Raw genomic sequence first — 20,120 nt, forward strand, 5'->3', positions numbered from 1 at the left:
TCTGGTCAGACTCACAGGTCAGTACAGCGCCCCGAGACCTGGTCTGACAGGTCAGTACGGCACCCCGAGACCTGGTCAGACAGGTCAGTACGGCACCCCGAGACCTGGTCAGACAGGTCAGTACGGCACCCCGAGACCTGGTCAGACAGGTCAGTACGGCATCCCGAGACCTGGTCAGACAGGGCAGTACAGCACCCCGAGACCTGGTCAGACAGGTCAGTACAGCACCCGAGACCTGGTCAGACAGGTCAGTACAGCACCCCGAGACCTGGTCAGACAGAATCCAGTCTTGATTGTGGTATGCTTGTATAGGAAAAGGATGGGGTCATTATTTCATATTTCCCATTTGTGTCTGTATTTGTCTAAGAAATGCTATAAATGATAGATGGAAAGAGTTGTCCTAATCATATTCTATGCTGTATTGAAGCCTGTGCAGAAGAACCAATATTTATAGACATATAGACACACTTCACATGTATCTTAAAATGGAGCCTTGCTGCATTACACCTCTGCTTAAGTCACAGCAGAAAACGGGAATTAGTCTCTATAAAAATTTTACAGTAAACACTGATGTAGACACAGATGCTCAGTAGAAAGTGGGTTTTAGATGGGCTAAAATGAAAGATGTAGGGCAGGGATGGGCAACTGGCGGGGTCTCAACTTACTGTTGAGAGTTAGAACAGCAGAATACACAAGGTGCAATCTCGAATTTTGGTTGTGCATCAATCACTGACATTGCCTCAATTTGCCTGAGTCAGGATTTTCTTTTATGGATTGGTAAATTAGTCTAGCCAGTTTTCCAAACTTGTAGTAATCATGGTCGAATTACCAACCGGGGGCCCCCCATTGATTTTGTTAATCACTCAGATCTCATATTCAAAACTGCAAACATTTCTCTCCACCCTATAGCAACATATGTATAGTTGCAGGAAATTAACTGTAAAACTGCAATTTTTCCCCTCTGCCCCATGACAAAATGTGTAGAATTGCTGGAAATGTACTCTACAACTTTTTTTCTCTCTACTGTCAACACGGGGGCTGCTAAAATGATTTGCTCACAAGGTGTTTTACACGCAATTTCACTTCCGCGCCTCAAAAGGCTAGGACCAGCTCTGACTGCATGTGTGGGTATGGATGTGGGTATGCAGAGCCGCTGCGGCCCCTCAAGAAGAGTTCAGAGTTTTTTTTGTGGCCCCCACCCCTATCAAAGTTGCCCATCCCTGATGTAGGGAATGCTTAGCACTTGAAAAAAGACTGTGACATTATGTACATCAACCAGTCTTGTCAGCTTACAACTGGCTTTGACCAGCAAAACTTGCCTGTTGACATCTAGCCTCACAAAGCTGCCGTTCTCGCGATCTTACATTAAACGCTGAATGGATATCTGTGCAGCGTTTAATGAAAGCTTGCGGGATCACCGGCTTTACGAGGATAGTTGACATCTCCCATAATGAAGCAATTGAAAGAATAACTTCTCTATGTATGTTATCAATGATGCCCTGTCTTTGACCCCTGTCTTCATTGCATGTCTGCAGTGACCCCAACAAGCCAGTGCCCCAGGACACTAAGTTCATCCATACCAAGGCCAACCGCTTTGAGGAGGTGGCCTGGTCCAAGTACAACCCCCATGACCAGCTGTACCTGCACATTGGCCTGAAGCCTCGCATCCGCGACCACTACCGCGCCACCAAGGTAGCCTTCTGGAAGCACCTGGTGCCCCACCTGTATAACCTCCATGACATGTTCCATTACACCTCCACCACCACCAAGGTACCTCCCCAGGACACCACCAACTCCAACGGCAAGAGAACCGGCACCACCAAGCGTCCGCCTGTCTCCACGGCCCACAGCAGTGATGGGGAGGAGACGGGTCCTCTGATCGTGGCTAACCCCAGAGATTACTCTACTGAGCTGAGTGTCACCATCGCTGTGGGTGCCTCGCTGCTGTTCCTCAATGTGCTGGCCTTCGCAGCGCTCTACTACCGTAAGGACAAGCGCAGCCGGCAGGGTGGCCACGGTGGCCCCCACCAGGCCAGCCCCCAGCGGCAGAGCAACGGCAACGACGTGAGCCACACCACCACCGACGAGAGCCTGTCCCATCAGATGACCCAGTGCAGCCAGATGAACCAGTGTGACACCCTGCATGACCTCCACGACCTCCCTGATCTACACGACCCCCTGCACCTCTCCCCCAACATGGACTACACCCTGACCCTGCGCCGCTCACCAGACGACATCCCCCTGATGACGCCAAACAACATCACAATGATCCCCAACTCCCTGATGGGCCTGCCCAACATGCACCCCTACAGCACCTTCCCAGCCGGGTACAACTCCACCATCCTGCCTCACTCCCACTCCACCACCCGGGTCTAGACCTAGCCTGGGACAGAAGATATACAGACCACAGTCGACAGAGATTGTAGAGGTGAGCTGAGGGGCGAGCTGTGCTGTACATTAATTAATACAAACAGTAGTTGGGTTGGGATTAGTTTATGTTCATACTGCAAGAGCCATGCAAAGCTTTTCCTGGTCAAATGGTGCAGAATCGCCGCCAATATACTACTGCCTCCTCTCCTCATAGAGGGAGGTCTATAAGCAGTGTCATTTTTTTAATCATCAATTTCAAGACTTGTGAGCTGGTTAAAATGAGAAGTGCTTTTTATTTCCCATTGTCTTTTGATGGTAACATTTTTGGGAACTTTCTCTTGTACGACCTCAGCATAATGTTTGTACAGTTGGATTTGTACGGGAAGCTTTTTTTCTTCCTATGATATCTGTTTTGATCTTCTGTGTGGAACAAGTGTCATCTGGACTCATCACTGACTGAAATAACATTTGTAAAAAGCAGAAAATCTGTGTTATTAAGCAATTTTATACATATTCCTCATGTTAAACTCAACTTAAAAGGGTATTTTTTACTGACTAAAGAATTGCAGAAATACTATGTTACTGTGACTGTGATCATTTGAACCTTTACTACAACATTGATTACAATTTGTAGTAAAAGTATCACATTTATCCAATAATATTTCTATTTGAATATGAACAATATATCACCCCTATATACAGTATGTGCGTGCGTGTGCCCGCGTGTGTGTTTACACTCTGAAGTGTAATGTAAAGCTGTAAATTGTTAAGAAATTTGTTTGACATTTTGTTTGAAGTATTGGCTTTCATCATATTTAGTGTTGTACTCCGATCTATGCTCGTCTGTCTAAGTGTCTTTGTTCATTTTCAGTTAACTGTGTCTTATTTTGCTGAACACGTTGTGGGAATACAACTTCTGCTTTATTATAAAAAGACAATAGCTTAAGATGGCACATACTCTAACCAACTGATGTGATTCCATTGGCTTGGCTTGTTTGTACACAATAAACTTAGACCAGCACTTTTTTTAAATTGTTTGTTTGTTTATATGAATATGAAGGTATTGACATAGTTTATACAAACAATTGCAGACTAAGCAAGCTGAATTTCCCCCAAGCGCTTCATCCCATTTACAGAAAACACCGATTTTGGAGCATAAAATGTTTTCAAGCATTACTATAAGAGGCTCTTTTGAATGTAATGGGCTTCACAGTGTTATTCTGGGAGAATACACATCCCTCTTAGAATTACTATCACCTGGCTTTCCTGGATACAATCGTAGATTAATATCAATGGGCTTATTTTTAAAGATTTGTTTGGAACGGAGTGGTCGTCTTGTCAAAATAATACATCATCTTTATAATGAGTCAGATGTGGCTAGATGGCCAATCTTATTAAATTGTATTACATACAGTATCAACAGGATTCTTCAACCGTAAACAAAGAAAAACCATTCATCTTAGATTTTGGGCATCGGCAGGGCAATAGTTCATTTTGACTGGGCCCAGTGGAGATCAGATGTTATTATGATACATTTGTAGCCGTATGATGGTCATGGGCTGTAAAGGAGGAAAGCCACGGAAGATAAGAGGGTACAGGCACACTCCAAAAAGACAGTGTGTTGTTTGCTCCTGCTGCACACTGGGAACATTGTAAGGGCTTTGACATCAACTGGGTCAGTGATGAAGGGAGAGCAGCAGCTGGACCCAGCCCTCAATGTCCCCTTGTTAGTCTACTTCCTCAATGTCAGTCCAGTGGCATTTACATGGTCTGCTTTTTTGTTTTGCTCCTTTGTCTGTATATTCTTCATATCTCTTATGTTTTCTGAAGAGTCAAACGCACCCACCAGCCAGCGTCTGCTTTAACTGACCGTATGGCGACCTTTACGTGCCTCAGACAGGCAGCACAGATACTATGCAGACCATGAATAGCCTGGCCAATGAGAGAGAATGAACTGAATACCTTTCCAACAGGCATCCAGCACACATGATGATCACGTTTACAGTGGGGTCTGACATTATTGACACCCTTGATAAAGATGAGCAATAATGACTGTATAAAATAATTCAAATAGTGAGCTATATTGTATGCTCAAAAACATTGGGAAATTATATATTATACTAATACAATTGTTCAGAGAGTCTTTGTGTTTTGTGTGTACTTGGTATGCATGAGAGTGATTGAAATGCAAGTGTAAACTCATTAGGGCCTTTGAACCCTGCACTGTCCCTAATGTTGAACCCAGGGCTGTATTAGTGATGGTCAATGGCTGAAAAGGGACTTTGTGTCTTTAAGATCTGGCTCTGTGAGCTGGTGGTCTGTCTATTGTTGGTTAGACAAAAGCGCAAGTCAGATTCATATAGGAGTGGTGGGGAATAACTTCTCATATCCTCATATCACAGTCACAAAGCCGCCAAGCCAAACCTCAATAACCCCATACTTCTCTCTGAACATGGGTAAGTGGTCATCTAATGAGTCTTTCAGATTTTCTATTAATATCTTAAAAGTTGGTCTGTGGAATATGATTCATCTACTTTTCAAATATAATTTTTCTGAGAAGTTTGTGTTTCTTCACTGGAGAATAATATGAAGCCTTCATTAATATTGTGATAATTACTGGTTTTATTGCAAGTTGATTGTATTATATGATTGTCTGATAATATTATGATGTCCACTTGTGGGTACCTCATGGGTTATTCATATTATAACACAACATTGGTAATATCGCAACATTGGAAGCGTAGGCAGGATTGATAGAATTTGATTCCAGGTAACACATAGATAAAGGAATACATATGTAGTATTGTAGACTAAACAGCCAGTTTTGAACGTTTTGATCAGCCAAGCTTATTGATACTCGTTACTCATTTTAATTGGCATTTCTTGAACATAAAACATGTTATTCAAATAAATTCAATATAACCATATATCAATTATGTTCAAATGTTAATCAAACCACCTCTCTCACACAGCTTATATCTGTGAAACGTTTTTTGAAAGGTGGCTTGAACTAATTAGGGTTCAGATAGACAGATGACCAGCGTAGGCAGCACAGAGGTCATGCAAGGTCGATCGTGTCAAAGGCTTTCACACTCCCACACTGTGCAGGGCATAATTAGCAAATTTGCATGAAATCCTTTGTTACATGCCTTCCATCTGACTCTGGAGACAAGTTTAAGCCGGCTATTCTTCCATCACTACTATTCCGTCAAAAAAAATAGTTTCTCTACACTAAAGTTAATTCAGATTTAGTATGTAGTAAAGACTTGGCTTGGTATGATCCTTCAATGCATTCTGGTAATGTCTTTGCTGTGATTTTATTCATGGGTTATCATGGCACATTTGTCATTCTAACTGGTGTTTCAGAGCACAGCTGAAGAGGGGGTGTCTGTGGCCTATATAGTTTCCAGAGACTCAAACAACCTCCAAGCTGTTGCTGTTTTTATTTAAATGACAGTTTGTTTAATTTATATCCTCTTTTCATTCCTACCCACTAAAATCACACAAACCTTAAGATTACAGGAATGTTTAGTCTGCGTGGAACATTTGCCGCAGCTCAATCATTTATTATGTATGATCATGACACTGTTTGCCCTTCCCGAATGGGGTTTATAGATCATACAACTTTAATGAGCGACATGGTTGTTGTTGTGAAGATATTTCAGTTCCCGCTCCCATTTATTGTGCTTCCTCCCACCCTTGAACACTTGAACTACGGTCCCCACCCCCTGCTGACATAGAAACTCATTCAGTGCCATGGTACCAGTCCCAGCCAGCTGTAGCCGTAGGCTGGCCTGGGCGCATAGTACTGACATTGCCAGTGATACTGTGAGAATCCTGGTGGTGGAGAAACTCCCCTGACCCCCGCCCCACCCGCCCACATGCTCATGGCTTGTTTATTAGATTGTTTGTGTGTGTGTGGTGGTGCTAGTGTGGTCTTTGTTTGTTTGACATCACTGGCCTTTGTTCTCCTCCACTCCTAGCTAAGACAAAGGGCATTGTGTCTCCCGCCACAAAGACAGGCTCTCTCTCAAGGCCCCTGGAACCCATCCTTCAGTGCCCTCTCCTTTCTCTCCTCTCTCTCCCCTCCCTCCTGTCCTGGTGACGCCTGTGGTGGATGGCGGTTGGTGGAGAAAGAGGGATGAACTCTAGAGAGTAGAGGGGCTGAGCTGTGAGGCGTTGGCTGGAGCTGAGGAGCTTTTACACACGGATGAAACCATTGCAGACAGAGCAGTTTTTTGGTGAAAATATCCTGCAGCTGAGCCTTTAGCATCACTGATTTATAAACTCTTTGCTTGTTGTTGAGGAGCACAACATCGAAAGGAACAGATGTTTCCGGTCAGACAGCCTTGGCTTTGCAAAGCCCTAGGTGCATCTCTTTCTCTGATTCCTATACCAATACAGCCATTAACAGTCTGGATGTTTGTTATCTGCTTCCCCAGCACAGCTTACATTGGAGGAAGTGTATGAGAATGCTGTGAAGTCAGTGGCGGCTGGTTTTGTATAGACACTTTAACATTGTTTGATTGGATACACTGCACTTGGTTTCGCTGTTGTTTTTCGCTGTAATTTTTCTGTTGCTTTCATGCCTGTTGATGGAAGTTGATAGTGGGTGTTGTTGGAATTTTGGCAGAAGCAGTGGAGTCTTTCTGTTTAACAGCTCCCCAAGCAGGGTGACTGAGAGATGTCTGGACTGTGTCGTAGATGTGCTGTGTGTTGGTGTGTGCCGCCAGTGTGTTGATGTATTATGCCCCCTCACCAGGTTGTTATGATTGCTGTATCCGATGCCTGGGGGCAGTGCCCTACCCCTCCCTGGTTTCCACTCTGCTCTGCTTCACCGGCATGGCACTGTTCTGTGGCTGCGGGCACGAGGCACTGGCACACACCAAGGTGCTCGTCGAGACATACTTCGCTCGTAACATACAAGACTATGTTATCCTGGCCTCGTTGTGAGTGACTCTTTAAAACTTTTCTGTTTAAGTGCAATAACCTAATTTAATTGTTTGTATTTATAGATAGGTTGTGCAAATCAAGCAACAGAAATGTAAAGGCTCTTGCAGCAGTAGTAGTAGTATTGGTAACCCTTCCTTAAGATAGGTTAAGAGAAAACACCTCTCAACAGCACCTTTTGCCACCATGGAATCTCTGACCTTTCCTTATTATGACCTGTCCTTGTCACCCAGTATCAAGTACTTCCAGTACGTGATCTATGGCCTGGCCTCTTTCTTCTTCCTCTACTGCATCCTGCTGCTGGCCGAGGGATTCTACACCACCAGCGCTGTCAAGCAGACCTTCGGAGAGTTCCGGAGCACCAGATGTGGCCGCTGCCTTAGTCTGACGGTGAGGAGGGAGGAAGGGAGGAGAGAGAGAGGGAATGACATCACCTCCTTCTTAGGTTGCGAAAAGAATATTGGCACTATAGCCTACTCTATCATGTAATCTACCCACTGGTTGAGAATTAATCCATAAACAATTTATAGATAATTATCCATGAGTTAATTATCCATGAATCCCTGTTGTATTGCTTCAGGGATATTAGGCTCCTGTTAGAGTATTTACCCTCTATAGTGTTGTATGACTGTAGTAATGAAGCCTTATAGGACATGTTATGTCACATCCTGTATCCCCCCCTGGAGTTTGACCAATAACTTCCTGTGACCGGCTCTGCTTGCTGCTCCACAGTTCATCATTGTGACATACGTCCTGGCAGTGATCTGGCTGGCGGTGTTTGCCTTCACAGCCATACCCGTCTTCTTCTTCTTTAATATGGCACAGACCTGCCACAACATCAACATCCTGGCTGAGACGACACCCAGCATCAACCAGCATGGCTGGATCTGCATGGATGCTCGGCAGTATGGTACGTTTAGCTTATGATTGAGCTAGCCGGGCCACCGTATGTTAGTATTTTATTTTTTTACATTTAAAATGTACCGTTTTTAATTTCACATTAATGAGACAAGCTTCTCATTAGGTCTGCTGCCTTGGAATGCAATGCCAGGGAAAGCTTGTGGAATGACCTTGGCATCCATCTGCAAAACAGAAGAGGTGAGTTACTGTTTGTGTTGTCTTAAAACTACTTTGAAAGAATTAGTGTGTTTCTGGGTTATGTAACCTTTCATAAACCCACAAAACACACAGCTAAATTATTATTCTGAATAGCAATTCAATGTACATTGCATTACTATTTAAGAAACCTTTTTTTCTCTCGGCAGTTCTTTGTCACCTATGACCTATACATCGCTGCCTTTGCTGGTGCAGGGATTGCTCTCTTGGCTCTGGTGAGTAAGAATGTCCACCCAGACTTATGAGTCTATGGGGTTTGTCACCGTCTTTGTTTAGGTTCAGAGTATGACTTGATTTTGCAGCTCCAACGGGGTTAGTTTTAGGCATACCACCAGAGAGGTATGGGGGTTCATTTTAAGGTTATTTGGCAGAGAAAAATACAATTCAGAGAAAAAGAACAATCTTATCATACTGTCCATCAGCACAGTAAATATTTATTGATTTTCAACAATGATTAAGGTGATAAGACCAGCTAGGTCGTAATAGAAAAGCGAACCAATCCCTAGAGAACTGACTTAGAGTATTCTATAGGCCTGTGATAAATGTGTGCACACAAAAAAAGAGATCATCTTGTGATGCCCTATAGGCTATTGAATAATTGACATGTCGTCTGAATGCAGCTGCACTTTTGTGAAAACCTTTTTTTAAATCTTTTAAAACTCTTCTCTTTTGTCCCGCTCTCCTTCTCTCTCGCCATCTTTCTCTCTCTTTAGTTTCTGTATGTGGTAGCTACCACCTATAACTATGCAGTGCTGCGGTTCCTGGGCAGAAAAGGGCTGCGCTGTTAGAAACGGTGCCCTGTCACGTCTTCATCCGCCCATAGACTGGGCCTGAGGAGAGCCGTTACACATCACACTACTGAACATTCATCCATCCCCTCAGACACGCCTGCAGCCTGATTCCCCTACCTACTGCTGGCTGCTTCCCTGGAGGGCTCTGCTAACTGACACATGGATCATCTTGACCATCTGATTTATCACTTCAACAACAGCCTAAGAGATGAATAGAACTCCTGGGCATCATAACTTCAAGCCCCTCCCCCTGGTCATCATAACTTCGAGCCCCTCCCATCCTCCTGCTCACCAGTCTTATCCCCTCGGTTCTCAGTCCAGGAAGATGACTCTCTGATGTCTGTTGCTCCTTTTCTTTTACATTGGATGTAGCGTCTCTGGTTTTGGTTTGCAATTATACTTTTTTGGCTTTTATGAAGTGTCCCTGACATGATTGTCAGATTGTGTTATGTGGATTCAGCCCTCTAAATCTGAGTGACTTGAAAGAGATGACTGCTCTCCATGCTTATCAGAACTAAGAATTACACCCCAGTCCCCTCGCTTACTGATATCTATATAGATAGTGAACATGATCTAGCTGCTTTTGCTTTAGATTGTGTATGTAAATGAGCTGTCCGTTACTGTAACCAAAGCAAACAGCTGAATGTGCCAAAGTGCTGTACATTCAAGTGAAATGTGAGAGTCTCTCTTGTCTAAGTGTGTCAAAGGACTTATGGCATCTTTTTTTGCACTCACTCTTGATGTATAAGTATGTATTGTTTGTCCTTTTACATGATTACCGTGTGGAGGGTGAAAGGAAACCCAATTCTGTGGAGGTGCTAAAGTTCTAAGATAACTCGTTTTCATTATCCACGTGTATTAATGCTCTCTGCTTTTAAACCACAGGGTTGCTGTGTTGATTTTGAATTGAGCAATTAAACTTAATCAAAGCCATTTTAAACCCAAGGTATTAAAATATTGTGCTTCATTTCATTGTCATTGTAAAACAAAACTTCCAGTGAGGTTGTCCATTTGGGTAATATAATGCACAGCAATATATTACAACAGTAAAATGTTATTCATATTTTATTCACAGTTCAAATATGTTGACATAAATGATGGAAACTGTCAAACTATTTACATGTGTTTTTCTTTATTACAGATATACAATGAGTATTCAAAACATCAGGAACACCTTCCTAATATTAAGTTGCCTTCAGAACAGCCTCATATCGTTGGGGCATGGACTACAAGGTGTCAAGCATTCCACAGGGATGATGGCCCAAGTTGACTCCAATGCTTCCCACAGTTGTGTCAAGTTGCCTGGATTTCCTCTGACCATTCTTGATACCATTGATTCTTGATACCATTCTTGATACACATGGGAAACTATTGAGCGTGAAAAACTCAACAGCATTGCAGTTCTTGACACACTCAAACCGGTGTGCCTGGCACTTACCATACCTCGTTCAAAGGCACTTCAATCAAAGGCACTTCAATCCATTCACCTTCTGAATGGCACACATAAACAATCCATGTCTCAAGACTTGTAAAATTCCTTCTTTAACCTGTCTCCTCCCCTTTATCTACACTGATTAACAAAATAATACGTTCAGTGTCAGTGAAGAAAACAAGAACTGACGATAACTTTGGAAATATAACTCATACAAAAAACCTTCAAACACAAAGTTAGCAAGTAATCTGTCAGAATGGTTGTTTTGGTGACCATGTTCCAGGGGGGACACTGTTGTGCCTGCTTTTCCAAGGTGATGAGAAGTCCTGGGGCCTACATGGTTTTAGTAAAGCTGCCATCACAGTGGATCACTCTCCCATGCAGAAACATGGCGGTCATCACGTCCCACAAGGCCTTACTGCAAACCCCGCACTGGAAAAAGGAAATGTTCTGAGAAAGAGCGAGCGAGTGTATGTATGTATACACTTGGGCTCCCGAGTGGCACAGCGGTCTAAGGCACTGCATCTCAGTGCTAGAGGCGGCACTACAGACGCTGGTTTGATTCCAGGCTATGTCACAACCGGCTGTGATTAGGAGTCCCATATGGCGGTGCACAATTGGCAGAGTGTTGTTAGGGTTTGGCCGGGGTTGGCCGTCATTGTAAATAATAATTTGTTTCTTAACAGACTTGCCTAGTTAAATAAAATTACGTAAGTATGTATCAAATAACTTAACCCAATGAGTCCCACTATCAAGCTGGCTTGATTAGAAACTTCTAACCCCTTTTAAACATTGTGTGTTTGAGCTTCTGAGTTGTACTATTGGATCAGTCTATTTCTATTTCTTGTTTTTTGAGATTAACGGGGGCCGCGCTAAAGCGGTGTTTGTGAGACAAGGGCGGATCCTGAAGGGGCCTGGATTGTTTTTTACAAAAACATCTGTAGGGTCAGAATGTTTTGAGCTACGCACATGTATTGCTCACAAGCTACACAAGAGTAGGTAAAAGGTAAAGGGTTCTTCTACATGGAAGATCACAAGAAATTTCAGGACATAGTGTCTATAATACTGTAATTAGCTCACATCGTTGCTGCCACAAACTCCACACAGTTGTCACTGACGAGTTGGATATTAATTTCCGACTGAACAGACAATTTCTCTACTTAACAGCATTCATATAAATGCATTTTATCTTTGGCGGACCTTATTTTGTTGACATTCTTCAAAAAAACTCATGAATAAAACTATTTCAAATTGTTAAAGTGTAAATGTACAGTTGAAGTCAGACGTTTACATACACCTTAGCCAAATACATTTAAACTCAGTTTAGGTCAGTTAGGATTACAACTTTATTTTAAGAATGTGAAATGTCAGAATAATAGTAGAGAGAATGATTTATTTCAGCTTTTATTTCTTTCATCACATACCCAGGGGGTCAGAAGTTTACATACACTCAATAAGTATTTGGTAGCATTGCCTTTAAATTGTTTCACTTGGGTCAAACGTTTTGGGTAGCCTTCCACAAGCTTGGGTGAATTTTGGCCCATTCCTCCAGACAGAGCTGGTGTAACTGAGTCAGGTTTGTAGGCCTCCTTGCTCGAACACGCTTTTTCAGTTCTGCCCACAAACTTTCTATGGGATTTAAGTCAGGGCTTTGTGATGGCCACTCCTTGACTTCGTTGTCCTTAAGCCATTTTGCCACAACTTTGGAAGTATGCTTGGGTCATTGTCCATTTGGAAGACCCATTTGCGACCAAGCTTTAACTTCCTGACTGATCTCTTGAGATGTTGCTTCAATATATCCACATTATTTTTATTCTCATGTTGCCATCTATTTTGTGAAGTGCACAAATCCCTCCTGCAGCAAAGCATCCCCACAACATGATGCTGCCATCCCCGTGCTTCACGGTTGGGATGGTGTTCTTCGGCTTGCAAGCCTCCCCCTTTTTCCTCCAAACATAACGATGGTCATGATGGCCAAACAGTTCTATTTTTGTTTCATCAGACCAGATGACATTTCTCCAAAAAGTACGATCTTTGTCCCCATGTGCAGTTGCAAATCGTAGTCTGGCTTTTTTATGGCGGTTTTGGAGCAGTGGCTTCTTCCTTACTGAGCGGCCTTTCAGGTTATGTCGATATAGGACTCGTTTTACTGTGGATATAGATAATTTTGTACCTGTTTCCTCCAGCATCTTTACAAGGTCCTTTGCTGTTGTTCTGGGATTGATTTGCACTTTTCACACCAAAGTACGTTCATCTCTAGGAGACAGAATGCGTCTTCTTCCTGAGAGGTATGACAGCTGCGTGGTCCCATGGTCTTTTTACTTGAGTACTATTGTTTGTACAGATGAATGTGCAGTGGCCTGCCATGGGCCTGGGGCCTGGGCCTTCAGTGAGGTCCTACACAGTCCCACCAGAATTAATCCACCTCTTATTACCATCATTATGATGCCATGGCTCTAGACACTATACATTTAGACAGAAATGCAGTATAACCAGGCGTTGCGTCACCTTGAAATGTACATTTCTATTCAGAGAATTGCAGGGGAAGAGTACAATGCCTTTTCATTGTGCAGCTCCCGTTGCCCTGCACGCTTGTTCGTTGAGCTGTAGATCCACTCGGGTGTCCCCAAAAGTTTTCAAAAGCACCATTGCTTGTAAGTGCCCAGCCATACTTTGGTGTCTCGTTGCTGCCTTGGTTAGACAAGTTTGCAAAGCCAGTGTGGCTCCAAACACCAAATCGATCACTTGCAAATAATAGGCATTCCCAGCAGTTCAGTTTGCAGTGCTTCTCGGAGCCTGTGAGCCATTGATAGCGCTCGTAGTTGGAACTTTGAAAGTGGCGAATGAACCCCTTTCCCGCCTGTGACAGGCGGGAAAGGCGTTATAATTATATCCTCGACCAAATCTATATCCTCTCCTCCTTCCGCCATTGTGGGTTGAAAAAACAGCTTAGTAGTACGCAAATTAATTCGTTTATCAAATTCAGTTTCCTAGTTCTGAGGTTCTGCATAGACCTGCCCATATAGGACCTGCCTCTCCTGTGGAGCCAGCCAGCAGGCGTACAATAGCCAACTCTAAAGCTGATTGGTTGACACTAAATTTTCATTTCCATTCACTTTAAGCTACAAGCGCCCACACTGTTGATTCTGAAGGCCTGAGGGCAGATTTTAGACCCCTGGCAACACATGATGGCTGAATATGATTGGATAAAAGATCTAATATAAAGACCAGCCCTCCAAATCTCAACCTGGTGCTGGAAGCAGTGCAACCAAGAGGAGAGCTATGAAATGAAGAGTATAACTCTTACTCTGGGGAATAATTTAATACATATTTGTGGGAAAATATATATATATTTAAATTATATTCTGATGATGTTTAGGCCAGCAGAGAAGGCCTTGCTGGCCCTGACGGCCCACCACTGTGAATGTGGTACCTTCAGGTGTTTGGAAATTGCTCCCAAGGATGAACCTGACTTGTGGAAGTCCACCATTTTTTGGCTGATTTCTTTTGATGTTCCCATGATGTCAAGCAAAGAGGCACTGAGTTTGAAGGTAGGCCTTGAAATACATCCACAGGTACACCTCCAATTGACTCAAATTATGTCAATTTGCCTATCAGAAGCTTCTAAAGCCATGACATCTTTTTGGGAATTTTCCAAGCTGTTTAAAGATAAAGTCAACTTAGTGTATGTAAACTTCTGACTCGCTGGAATTGTGATACAGTTATAAATGAAATAATCTGTCTGTGAACAATTGTTGGAAAAATGACTTGTGTCATGCACAAAGTGGATGTCCTAACCGACTTGGCAAAACTATAATTTGTTAACAAGAAATTTGTGGAGTGGTTGAAAAACGAGTTTTAATGACTCCAACCTAAGTGTATGTAAACTTCCGACTTCAACTGTATACAGAATTTTTCTGAATTTCTCTGCTATGTGGAAGACGGGAATTGCAACAGTATTCAAAACAAATCTCCTCTGGACACTCGCGCTTGAGCCTTTTACTTTCGGTTTTGGTCCACCAGCTTCCAACAGCTGTAAAAATGATATTTTTGATTATTACAGTGATTTAGATTCCCTACACTATCCAGTGCTTGTTTTCTCACATAACCTGCAATTGAGCGGACAGTGTAGAATTTTTGCAAACAGGAAATGACAGGGCGATTTCTACATTGTCCGCTTGCCCGTGTTCCCACTAGATTACACAGCCACAGCTTTCCCATTTTGACAACAGAAGCCGGCCCGGTGAGAGAAATCAATAGGTAAATATCTCAGACAATCACAACACTGGCAGGTAAGTAATACTGTGAAACACTATACTTCCACTATTACTGCAGACATATTATGGACATTTTCTGAAATTACAATGCCAAAATTCTAAAAACTCCTTCATGTATAGCACCTTTAATGTGCCTGACAGGCAAGGGTAATTGACTCGGGGATCAGTGGGTAAACATCTGGTATCACTGTAGGGCTGTGGGTGTTGTGTAAAGTAGGACAGGTAAGAGGGCTGGATTCAGCTGAAGAGAGACCAGCGGGGTTCTTTGGAAGTTCTGGCTCACTTGAGAGAGAAAAATTGTGGGGGGTGGGGAATGTTAGTAGACCAATAGACTAAGAGACCAGCGTCATTAATGTAAAATCAGACTCAACTGTTAATCGCGATTAATACTTTCAATAAATCACTAGCGTAGCACCCCCTATTATCGGAATATTGAACAGTGTTTAAGAAATATGTTACCTACAACAGTATTATCTTGTGATCAAGCCATCAATATTTAGTGATTATTGGTGTTGTAAAAATGTTAGCTAATGGGTTAGCAATTAGCATGTTTGACATTTCAGTGGAAATACTACTACTAGCAGCTTTTTGATAACCGGTTTAGCAAAAAAAAACAGTCCCCTATTATCGGCATACAGTCCCAAGTTATTGGCCACTTTGCTATTTTGTTTAATTACAAGATATATCCGTTTAATTTAGTTAAAAAGTGTTAAGGGAATTTTTATCAATGATGACTAATTATGTATACATTTCAATCAGGACTGACTAATCAGAATACTATTATGTTACTGAATATGTACTAATCAGAATACGAATATGTTACTGTATATGTATGAATTTTCTTTTTAATCCTAGTACTGAATATAATGTGTGTAAATATAATCAAGAATTAGAACAATGACTGTCTGTTCCTTGGTAGAAATGAATGAACTATATCGCCAGACTGGCTAGAATGCTTATCTACACAGGCTGACCTTGGCTCTAGGCGAGGTGGGAAGGCTTGAGAACTATAGAGCCTTTCTGTCAGTGTCAAGAAGAGACGGAACATTTAGAAAACGCTGACATCATTTTCAGTTTATAACCTGTGGTAAAATGTGTAATGAGCAGTACTCTCGTGAATAAATGCTGGTTGACTTTAAGACAGGGCTCTGTCCATTTTATACAAATAAGGGTCATACAAATTCTTATGAATTGACAGAGTGTTTGATTTTAATTGGGTATTAAAACAGAGGAATTTAATTCCTGCAACAAAAAGAGACACCAACCTTGTATCCGAAGTGTTTACTAGATAGTTGGCTAGCCTTCAGGTTAAAAAACAAAATGACTTATCTGAAATCCGTTAGCTACATTTCAAAGTTTGATATTAAATGATGTATGGTCTGTCACGCAGTCAAATTTTATAATATACAGTGGTGGCCAAAAGTTTTGAGAATGACACAAATATTAATTTACACAACGTTTTCTGCTTCAGTGTCTTTAGATATTTTTGTCAGATGTTACTATGGAATACTGAAGTATAATTACAAGCATTTCATAAGTGTCGAAGGCTTTAATTGATAATTGCATGAAGTTGATGCAAAGAGTCAATATTTGCAGTGTTCGCCCATCTTTTTCAAGACCTCTGCAATCCACCCTGGCATGCTGTCAATTAACTTCTGGGCCACATCTAGACTGATGGCAGCCCATTCTTGCATAATCAATGCTTGAAGTTTGTCAGAATTTGTGGGTTTTTGTTTGTCTGCCTGCCTCTTGAGGATTGACCACAAGTTCTCAATGGGATTAAGGTCTGGGGAGTTTCCTGGCCATGGACCCAAAATATTGATGTTTTGTTCTCCGAGCCACTTAGTTATCACTTTTGCCTTAAGGCAAGGTTCTTCATCATGCTGGAAAAGGCATTGTTCGTCACCAAACTGTTCCTGGATGGTTGGGAGTTGCTCTCGGAGGATGTGTTGGTACCATTCTTTATTCATGGCTATGTTCTTATGCAAAATTGTGAGTGAGCCGGGCCTCCCGGGTGGCGCAGTGGTTAAGGGCGCTGTACTGCAGTGCCAGCTGTGCCATCAGAGACTCCGGGTCCGTGCCCAGGCTCTGTCGTAACCGGCCGTGACCGGTTGCGGCTTGGTTGGGTTGTGTATCGGAGGACGCATGACTTTCAACCTTCGTCTCTCCGGAGCCGGTACGGGAGTTGTAGCGATGAGACAAGATAGTAGCTACTAAAAACAATTGGATACCATGAAATTGGGGAGAAAAAGGGGTAAAATTAAAAATATATATTTAAAAAAATTGTGAGTGAGCCCACTCCCTTGGCTGAGAAGCAACCCCACACACGAATGGTCTCAGGATGCTTTACTGTTGGCACGACACAGGACTGATGGTAGCGCTCACCTTGTCTTCTACGGATAAGCTTTTTTCCGGATACCCCAAACAATTGAAAAGGGGATCAGAGAAAATGACTTTACCCCAGTCCTCTGCAGTCCAACCCCTGTACCCTTTGCAGAATATCAGTCTGTCCCTGATGTTTTTCCTGGAGAGAAGTGGCTTCTTTGCTGCCCTTCTTGCCACAAGGCCATCCTCCAAAAGTCTTTGTCTCACTGTGTGTGCAGATGCACTCACATCTGCCTGCTGCCATTACTGAGCAAGCTCTGTACTGGTGTTGCCCCTATCCCGCAGCTGAATGAACTTTAGGAGACGGTCCTGGCGCTTGCTGGACCTTCTTGGGCGCCATGAAGCCTTCTTCACAACAATTGAACCACTCTCCTTGAAGTTCTTGATGATCCGATAAATGGTTGATTTAGGTGCAATCTTACTGGCAGCAATATCCTTGCCTGTGAAGCTCTTTTTGTGAAAAGCGATGATGACGGTATGTGTTTCCTTGCAGGTAACCATGGTTGACAGAGGAAGAACAATGATTCCAAGCACCACAGCTTCCAGTCTGTTATTCAAACTCAATCAGCATGACAGAGTGATCTCCAGTCTTGTCCTTGTCAACACTCACACCTGTGTTAATGAGAGAATCACTGACATGATGTCAGCTGGTCCTTTTGTGGCAGGGCTGAAATGCAGTGGAAATGTTATTTTGGGATTCAGTTCATTTCCATGGCAAAGAGGGGCTTTGCAATGAATTGCAATTCATCTAATCACTTTTCATAACATTCTGGAGTATATGCAAATTGCCATCATACAAACTGAGGCAGCAGACTTTGTGAAAATTAATATTTGTGTCATTCTCAAAACTTTTGGCCACGACTGTACAGCGTGTCCCATAAAATGTGTGTGTATATAACTAACTTAACTTACATAAATTGCAATGAAAATCGGTGCTCAGCTGGCTAGAAGGGTGTCTTTTGTCGCAAAACGTACTATTATTTTCCAGTCCATTTAAATGTGGAGCTCGAGGTGATTTAATCCTCTAACCGCAAGATAGTGTCTGAAGTTAGGGGGTGTCCGATGTTGGGGGGGGGGGGGGATTAGCTAATGTCTTAAACAGAGATAAATGTGTCTCTGGTGTCTCCTAAAACGTAAAGTGGGTGTCTTTTTGTTTGGGCTGGGTTACCGTGGTTTCCCCTTCTCTTCATCAGGGTCTGGCGCTCTAAGGATCCAGCTGTCGTCTCCCTTGAGGGAAGTATTCAACTTCATGGTCCAAACCACCTGCGCTCTATTGACTTCTACAACACACAAGCACACTCATTCTGCGTTGATATACCGCTGTTGCTCATGATGGAGAAGTGATGTTTTACATATAGGCTAGTGTACAGTTTTTTGAATCATGGAGGTCTACACACCCTTGGTGGTCATGGTCCAGGTCTCTGCTTCCAGTTGAACAACCTATTGAAACAAAGAACATGGACATTGGCTAATTGGTTGGGTATAGTATGTACAGAACAGAAGTTTTTTCCAACTAGAAATCACATTACTCAGTAGAGCCCTGGGGAAAATATATAGAGCTTTGATTATGTCAGTCATTCATATTCTTAGCATGACTTCACACACAATTTATGGGCCAACATGAATTCTATGACTCTAAATGATAAAGAAAATGTATGCTTAATTCAGTATAAACTAATGTATAGAATTTATTATACAAGAGACAAAATTCACAAATTCTACAGCACAACGGCAGAGACATGTCTTAAGTGTAAAACGAACAATGACTCAATAATCCATGCCTTCTGGGAATGCTTTAAAGTCCAAACATTATGGGTGGAGATAGAAATTTGGCTGTAGTAGTATTACAATGTAAATGTGCTTTTAATCTGTCTGTCTGCATATTTCAAGACACGGCATATGAGGGTGCAGTGAGATACCCCAAAGTGAGGATGCTGGAAAAGTAATGTGATCTGTGTGGTGGAATTATTGTAATCAAAAGCAGAGACCTTTAGATTTCTTCAAAACAATCCAACTTTATTATTTAATTACTGCAGTAATGAAGCTGGTCGGTAATGTCACGCCCTGGCCTTAGTTATCTTTGTTTTCTTTATTATTTTGGTTAGGCCAGGGTGTGACATGGGTGATGTATGGCTTTTGTCTCATCTAGGGTGTTTGTACTGTCTAGGGGTTTTTGTAGATTTATGGGGTTGTGTTCATTCTAGGTGTTTATATAAGTCTATGGTTGCCTAGATTGGTTCTCAATCAGAGGCAGGTGTTTATCGTTGTCTCTGATTGGGAACCATATTTAGGCAGCCATGTTCTTTGGGTATTTTGTGGGTGATTGTTTCCTTGGTCAGTGTTTGTGCCACATGGGACTGTTTCGTTGCCAGTTCACTTTGTTATTTTGTATACATGTTCAGTTTTTCACATTAAAAACCATGGACACTTACCACGCTGCATATTAGTCCGATCCTTGTTTCACCTCTTCAGAGGAAGAGGAGGAAATCTGCCGTGACAGGTAATCACCCCTGGAGGTGATCACTGAGAACTCAACCAGCTGGTTTGAGCCACAGCACTTTATAGCAAAGTCCATCCTCCTTCAGTCTACATGACAAACAACAGATGTATGAAATGGGTCACAAGGTTAAGATTAGTATGAAAGATACTTAGAATTCACAGCAGACCGTATGTCATTGTGTAGAGACCAAGGTCTGGCCCTGGAGTCATCTCTCCATGGTACCTTATAGAACAGAAACATTAACTCATGCTCTGGAATGCGGTATCACCCAAAGACATCGTAAATCTTCCAGAGGCCCA

The 20,120-nt window shown here is 42.5% G+C and overlaps 2 protein-coding genes and 1 long non-coding RNA gene across 6 annotated transcripts in view; all 3 read left to right on the plus strand.

Moving 5' to 3' along the window:
- Positions 1-3,396, plus strand: part of LOC109875676 (neuroligin-3) — a 29,343-nt gene extending 25,947 nt beyond the window's left edge. For all 3 annotated transcript variants that reach the window (XM_020468093.2, XM_031808423.1, XM_031808422.1), the window contains one exon: positions 1,536-3,396. In XM_020468093.2, coding sequence (XP_020323682.1) covers positions 1,536-2,376 — 841 coding nt within the window. In that variant the 3' untranslated portion in view covers positions 2,377-3,396. The remainder of the gene's footprint in view (positions 1-1,535) is intronic.
- A 1,263-nt stretch (positions 3,397-4,659) lies between these two features.
- LOC109875662 (myelin proteolipid protein) lies at positions 4,660-10,342 on the plus strand. 2 transcript variants are annotated; one of them, XM_020468075.2, is made up of 7 exons: positions 4,660-4,826; positions 7,133-7,319; positions 7,554-7,710; positions 8,053-8,230; positions 8,345-8,418; positions 8,586-8,651; positions 9,150-10,342. In XM_020468075.2, the coding sequence occupies exons 1-7, from the start codon at positions 4,823-4,825 to the stop codon at positions 9,222-9,224; spliced, it is 741 nt and encodes a 246-aa protein (XP_020323664.1). In that variant the 5' UTR covers positions 4,660-4,822; the 3' UTR covers positions 9,225-10,342. The 2 variants fall into 2 exon arrangements, with proteins under 2 accessions (XP_020323664.1, XP_020323663.1); XM_020468074.2 differs by lacking the exon at positions 4,660-4,826 and adding an exon at positions 6,302-6,739.
- A 3,703-nt stretch (positions 10,343-14,045) lies between these two features.
- LOC116358079 (uncharacterized) lies at positions 14,046-19,470 on the plus strand. The gene is made up of 3 exons (XR_004205915.1): positions 14,046-14,210; positions 14,857-14,919; positions 18,515-19,470. It is a non-coding gene; the product is annotated as an uncharacterized LOC116358079 (long non-coding RNA).
- Positions 19,471-20,120: the final 650 nt, after the last annotated feature.

This window comes from Oncorhynchus kisutch, linkage group LG28, assembly GCF_002021735.2.
Source record: "Oncorhynchus kisutch isolate 150728-3 linkage group LG28, Okis_V2, whole genome shotgun sequence".
Taxonomy (NCBI): domain Eukaryota; kingdom Metazoa; phylum Chordata; class Actinopteri; order Salmoniformes; family Salmonidae; genus Oncorhynchus; species Oncorhynchus kisutch.

What these genes read in the sequence shown, in the direction of transcription:
- LOC109875662 (XM_020468074.2), top strand. Translation starts at nt 6,700, where the DNA reads ATGTTTCCGGTCAGACAGCCTTGGCTTTGCAAAGCCCTAG. An exon ending in TATGTTATCCTGGCCTCGTT is followed by an intron (nt 7,320 to 7,553) that starts GTGAGTGACTCT and finishes CTTGTCACCCAG; the next exon opens with TATCAAGTACTTCCAGTACG. An exon ending in CCATCTGCAAAACAGAAGAG is followed by an intron (nt 8,419 to 8,585) that starts GTGAGTTACTGT and finishes TTCTCTCGGCAG; the next exon opens with TTCTTTGTCACCTATGACCT.